The sequence below is a fragment of the Phaethon lepturus genome, unplaced genomic scaffold (genome assembly GCF_000687285.1).
Source record: "Phaethon lepturus isolate BGI_N335 unplaced genomic scaffold, ASM68728v1 scaffold50340, whole genome shotgun sequence".
Lineage (NCBI taxonomy): Eukaryota > Metazoa > Chordata > Aves > Phaethontiformes > Phaethontidae > Phaethon > Phaethon lepturus.
In genome coordinates, this window is record NW_010513583.1 from 7,316 (window position 1) to 13,890 (window position 6,575).

A 6,575-nucleotide genomic window follows, 5' to 3' on the forward strand; every position below is an offset into this window, starting at 1 on the left:
TATTAAGATTTACAGGGTCCACAGTAAAAAAACTCCATGCTGGTAGTAAAGCAGACTATGTAACAACATCATGATTTGAAGCTTTCAAGTGAGCCAATTGGTTTTGGGCTGAGTGTACATTTACAACCCATTCCCAAAAATAAAGCGGGGTACGTAGGACACCTTTGTCGTTAAAAGTCACAATTCTTCTGTAGAAATTATGGTTTGTGTCATGCAAAGCAGTTTGTTGGATCAAAACTGAGACATAGCTGAATCTTCTATTCCATTCCTTAATGCTGACAAAGAGTTTCCAAAGTTTCTGAAATAGTGTTTCTTTAACAAGATCCAGGAAGAAAATGTGGAGAAATCCATGATAGAAACAAAGATACAGTTTGACATATTAAAGATTAATTTGGAAAACATCTGCCTAATTTAAATCTTACTATTAAATCCAGACATCTACTCATCTTGAAAGGGGCTTGCTGCCAGACTCTCCTCTGTATGTTCTCATATTTTCCACCCATTTTTTCTTACTGGAGTCTTTTCTATACATTTGTTTCACTGCCAAATTGCCAAACAGATGTCCAAAAGGCCATAAGCAGCAGAAAGATTTCATTTTTACCAGAACAGATAAAATAGATGGGTGGAAGGAAGAAACACAGAGAAAAACCAGACTATATAACTGGGGGAAGGGCATAGGTCAGGAAGCAGAACATCACAGCTTTGCACTTCGCCTGTGTAGGGAGAGCTGCACTGTGCAAACCCTTAACCCATTGAGCAAGAAGGGCAAGTAGAGCCATTCTGGATATCCCTTGATAGCTGAGGTCAAAATTAGGAGTGTACACAAATAATTATCTAGCTCTAGATTCCTTATTAATTCTAGGGCAGAAAATAAGTTTTAAAAGACTAAAAAAAAATCTCATAAAGTTTAAAAACAAAGGTCCAATAAAAAGTATCTTAAAGACCATCTTGAATTGCCAGACTTAATACGGTCAGAGCAATCCATAAGGCATTTGAACTAGATCTATTCAACTGCAGCTTGCTTATTTAATGGCTATCTTTTCAAGACACACCCTGTCCTCTATTTGCATTAAACACCTCAGGTCATCTCAAATTATATGAGGACTGGATGAACACCTATTAACCTACACATGCAAGGTTGTGCCATGAAAATGTGCTTGCACCGATTGTTTTTTTTTTTTCCTTGGAACATTCGTGTTAAGAAAGTCACTGTACCCAGCTTCAATAGTGCAAGGAGAATATAGTTATCACTATCCTTAAAAAAGGGAGAGCCACCTTTACATAATAAAAGATTCAGATGCTACTATTTTTTCCTAAACTGGGATAGGAGAAAGGAGGATGAATGGGAAGCACAAAAGTAACAGATCAGTAAGGTCAACCAAGATATCCAGTTGTGTGTAAAACTTTCTCCCCTCAATCAGCCAGCATAGTCTCCCTTTCCTAGCTGTGCAAAACAGGGTTAACAGAGTTCTACCAGTTCTGGTTATCCCACCCATCATCAGCTGAAGATGCTTTTTTTGTTGCCTTAGGAGGTTTTTTGGTCTTGCTCTCCCCTCCTGTGTTTTCCCAGTTGGTCTCCCAATTTTCCCAGCTGTCGCTGTTACTGTTCTTGTTGTTGGAGACTGTTCCTGAGCCCCACACGTCCCAGCTATCGGAGCTCTTCTTCTCTGTGGAATTGTCCACATAGGTCCAGCTCTCGCTGCTTGGAGATTTATGAGCTTTTGGTGGATCCGAGTTGCCAAAGGTCTCCCAGAAGCTTTGATCTACAGCATTGTTCTGGTAGCCCTCCCCTCCACTGTTTTGGTAGCTGTCTCCCTCAGCTGGCCTTTGCGGAGGGTGGAGAGGAATACAGAAATAAATTAGTTATGACAAACATAACAAAAATAAATGACCACAAACGAAGAAAGCAAAAACTGAGGATGAAGGCAGAACAACTAAATATACTGCTCCGAATGGCATAAGCTTATATTCCAATTCACAGATTTTTGTTAACAGCCTTAAGTACTAAGAGACCTGCAGCAACAGGATATGCATTTATATCCATATATTTTATATATCTCTATATGTATTTAAATTTAAATAAGGAATAAATTTAAAACCAAGGTGCTGTGCACTATTTTCTTCTCAGTTTAACAACTGTCATTAACAAACAGACTGAATTCCTCCTGTATTATGTACTACTAGCAGAGACAGAATAATTTCTTCATATTTAAAATTACCTGCTACAACAATACTGCAGAGAACATACAGGAGATAAACTTATGTGTTAAGAAACACAGAAAATAACAACAAAAAAAATACCTTTCAGAATGATCATCTGGTTTGCCAGAAAAAAAAGTGGTGACATCTCGCCATCCCTTACTTCCAACTCCCTGAACCTAGAAGAACAAAAACAAAAAAAAAAAGAAAAAAAAAAAAGAAAAAAAAAAGAAAAAAAAAAGAAAAAAAAAAGAAAAAAAAAAGAAAAAAAAAAGAAAAAAAAAAGAAAAAAAAAAGAAAAAAGACACTCCATTCATCTGGACTGAACCAACACCTCTTCCAAGTCCAACAGCAAAAAACACACCACAGTGCTCCAGTTGTTCTGATAAAGACAACACATTTCATCAGAAAATTTCACTCACAACTTATTAATATTTTGATGGGCAGTTATATGGCTGATGTAAAGAAATTACATTTGACAACGTTGTGCTGCTGGAAGAAGTAAAAAAGTAGGTCGCGTTCAGCTTTTTCACCAGTCATTGTCAATAACAGCTTTTGAATTCTCTCCTAGACTTCCTTGACAAAAATAATGGAATTACTCCTTACATAAAATTAAACTTAATGACAGCACAGATGTTCTGATATTACGGTTCATGTAACTAGTATTTATATTCCTACTGTTCTACAAAACTACTTTCACCGTGTTTCAGTAGTATTATTTTACTGCCCATGTAAAAGAGGCCAAAAGCTGAGTTCTAGAATAAACATGACTGCTAGGAGAATCCTTTGGGGGTTATTATAATGGACTAGCGTTAGATTAGAAACACAAATTCTGAAGCAACACTGTGGAAGTCACTATTCCAAGTCACAGATACGGAGGATGAATCCCAGAATTCAGACTTAGAGTTGCCACGCTTTAAACAGAACAGGTAACATCACTTATTTTATTCAAATATCCCCAGCATTTAAGGCACTAAGCTGGTACACGATAGAGCTTCCAGTGTCAACTTTCACAGTGCTAGGACAGACCCTCCTAGGTAGCACTGTACAAGTTATTAAAATAGGTAGTAGATTGTACAGGACTTCTGTACTTAGCAGTTGTAGAGCACTTACCACGTTACCAAGCAATGATAGCAAAGGAAGACAAAGAAAAAAGGTACAGAACATTAGTAAGTTTAACCATACAAACGTAACGCAAGCTGTCTCCATATTCTATAGCAGACATCATCTTTTTGTGCCTGGGACACTGACTGTCTTGTAACTCCACATCATGCCCTTGGTGAAACTACTACAAGGGATACATCATACCTGTATAGCCTTTTAACACCCCAACTGCATACTGAAAATTACAGTACTGAAAATGTACTGAAAAATTTCAGTACCGCATACTGAAAATTACACTTTCAAAATTTCTGTATTCAACACAAGGAGAGACTAAAGGTGCATTATGGTTTTGTGTCACTACAAACTTTTCATAAGAATATGGAGACTGGCTTACTGTTTGGCCTCCTTAAAGACAGGCAGGCCACTTCATACCTTGCTGGCCAACTGTGATACCCCCACGGTGACCTCCTCAAATAGTTTCCCCTCTTTCACCTATGTGAATCAAAGTATTGGTAATTAGTCATAAAACAAAGTATTACTGAAACCCTAAGACAAACTTATTTGTGCTTAACAGCTAAAAACAAAAACTGTAAAAAAAAAAACAAACAAACAAACTGAAAGTGAATCAAAATATACTTAAGTCAAAGCTGACAAATGTAAGAAAATTACATACAAAGTCCATTGATCTATAATGGAGTGAACCTCAGTCCTTTGAAGTTTGTGGGAGTTTTCTACTGATACACATACAGTTTGAGGAAGGTATCGTTACACTAGTGCTGAGCATAAAAACACCAGTACAAAAAAATCTGCAAACATGACATTTTATAAATAAATTTTACTATATAAAAACATTTGGTTTGGAGAGATTAAAAAACTATCAGATCCATTTTATTCTCTTTTATACATTCTTATTTAAATATTAAAAGGTCTTTGAACTTTGGTCAACCAGAATACAATTAGTGCCTTTCACCAATTAATAAAGGGCAGCTGTTCCAGAGCAAGTGACTTTATATATGTGTCAGGCAGTGATCACTGAATACTTACTTCAGAAAGTAACACTTACTTAGAACTAACGGCACAACATCCTAAGGGAATAGATCTTTTTTTTTTTTCTTAATATAGAATGCAACATTCCTCATTAAATTGTCCTACAAAATAAAATCAGCTCAAGGAAATGCACCCTAAAAATAACCCTGAAAATAATGCACTAAGCTCTCTGAAATAAGTTGTGGATAATGCTAGGGAATAGGAAACCAATTAGAGTCTTCTCCTGTGATTTGAAATGCTACATAAAGAATGTTGAATTAATAAAGGTAATGCAAGATAAATTATTTTGTAATGTGATTAAACCATTCTTTTCAAATTGAAAATTAGTCCATATCCCAAAGTGGTGGCACTGCTTCTCTTACAAGAGCAAAATTAGTCTGCTTTATCAAAGCAAATATATTCTGGGAAAAGGTACATAGGTAAGTAGGGCACCACATTCTCAGAAAAGACTTCATCAAAATTTTGGAGCTGATCCAAAATTCTAGAAGCACAGAACAAATGCATGCCAAATGGGAAAGATGTATTCCATTTGACGCTAGAGAGAATCTTTGACTAAAATCTGTAGTATCAGCAATCACTAGTCACTTATGGGGACTGCCTTGCTTTTTTTATATGCCCACTAGTGACTATCCGTATTTACTCGGGTCAGCGTGTGTGCCTTCTTCCAACTGCTGTTGGAAGTGCCATTAGCCACATGTTTTTGGTCACTAACAATTGTAAAGGGAAGATGAAAATCTGCTTCAAACTATTTTCCTAGAAACAATCCAGTAATTAGGACAGCTCATGAAAATGTTACTTTAGACCACAATTTGTGTATAAATGCACGCAAAACTTGGTTTTGACTACCAGAATATTCTGAACGAATACCAAATAAAGGCTGCAAGAAAATATTACTTCTCTTGATAAATTGTCCCCATTCATCTTAAACATATACTTGGCCCCAAATTCTACTGCCCCCCATGAGGCAGCAGATGAACTACAGTGGCTTAAAGATGCTTCACTAAATTAAAACAAAAGTTGGCAGGAAGATGGGTAAAACGCTATGAACGTAATACTCAAAGATACTAATAACAGGGGGTTTTTTTAATAACTGATTTTTATATCCATTTAGTGTGCATTTTCATCTTGTCCCATCTTCCATTATTGAATGCATGACCTTTATAAAATAGTATCTTAACAGGGAAGAATGTAACAGACTCTTGTGAACATGGGAAAGATTAGCAGAGGGAAATTACCCTCATTAACCTTTCTTTGCCAACATACCAGCTTTGAATTATTTGATGTTTCCCCTTTGCTACTGTGCTAGTATATGAAAAAACAGAAGGACACACTGGCTAGCTGGGCAGTTGTGGCAAGGGAAAACAATCAGTCCCTAAGTCAGTATAACCATGTTCTGCAAGTAATTTACTAGTTCCAAAGTTACCTTTTCCTGTGCAGGTTTGAGAACATTTTCATTTAATGTCTGACCTAACTCTGATGCCTATTTAAAAGCAAAACAAAAAACAAAGTCAGTTATATTTTCCTTTTAAAATTAAAAAAAACAAAACAAAAAAAACCACCACAGCCAACATCTTCTGCAGGCTAATTTATCAGCAGTATCTCCAGAAACACATGAAGCCTTAAGCTTTGATTCATACAAGCTGAATAAGCTGAAAAGCACACACAGTACAGTGCTGCAGAAAACATTACAAGAAAATAAATTAAAAACAGATGCACATGGCAATAGGTTGTTGGAGATGCCCAGAGCCCAAGTCTGACCTTGCACTGGAAGCAGAAGCAATGGTTCAACCAGCAATAGCCTAGAAGATGGGACCCTTGCTACTGCCTGCAGCTGAATATTTGGAAGAACTGAACTCTTCCACTCTTATTTTTCCTTAGTAATGGAATTACTTCACCAGAAAAATCCAATTCTACATTTTCTCACTAATTCTTCTGTCTTGTAGTGCTGCTATTGTCATTATTAATAACAGCAATAGTTTCTAGGCAATACACAAGAGGCAAAACTGCGACAGATTTTTGTAATTTTTTTTATAGCTCCAGGTTTGCAGGGGGAGAAAACTTCAGAAATCTACTGCAATCCGGAACAAAATGCATAAGGACACTGTACTTCAGAGGCATCTTACAAAAATGTAAGCCCACAGTATAAGTCACAAAATTACTTTCATAAGATGATGTTGACACGGACAGCGAAGTTTGCAAACTTTTCATGTGAAATCATTCCTTTC

The 6,575-nt window shown here is 36.5% G+C and overlaps 1 protein-coding gene across 2 annotated transcripts in view; it reads right to left on the reverse strand.

Annotated features, from left to right (window-relative positions):
• Positions 1–1,225: 1,225 nt before the first annotated feature.
• ARFGAP1 (ADP-ribosylation factor GTPase activating protein 1) overlaps positions 1,226–6,575 on the reverse strand; it is a 17,122-nt gene continuing 11,772 nt past the window's right edge. Inside the window, exons 9-12 of one of the 2 annotated variants that reach the window (XM_010290372.1) lie at positions 5,774–5,830; positions 3,736–3,795; positions 2,302–2,378; positions 1,226–1,825 (exon numbers count right to left, since the gene is read on the reverse strand). In XM_010290372.1, coding sequence (XP_010288674.1) covers positions 1,471–1,825; positions 2,302–2,378; positions 3,736–3,795; positions 5,774–5,830 — 549 coding nt within the window. In that variant the 3' untranslated portion in view covers positions 1,226–1,470. The remainder of the gene's footprint in view (positions 1,826–2,301; positions 2,379–3,735; positions 3,796–5,773; positions 5,831–6,575) is intronic. The other variant, XM_010290364.1, reaches the window with a different exon arrangement.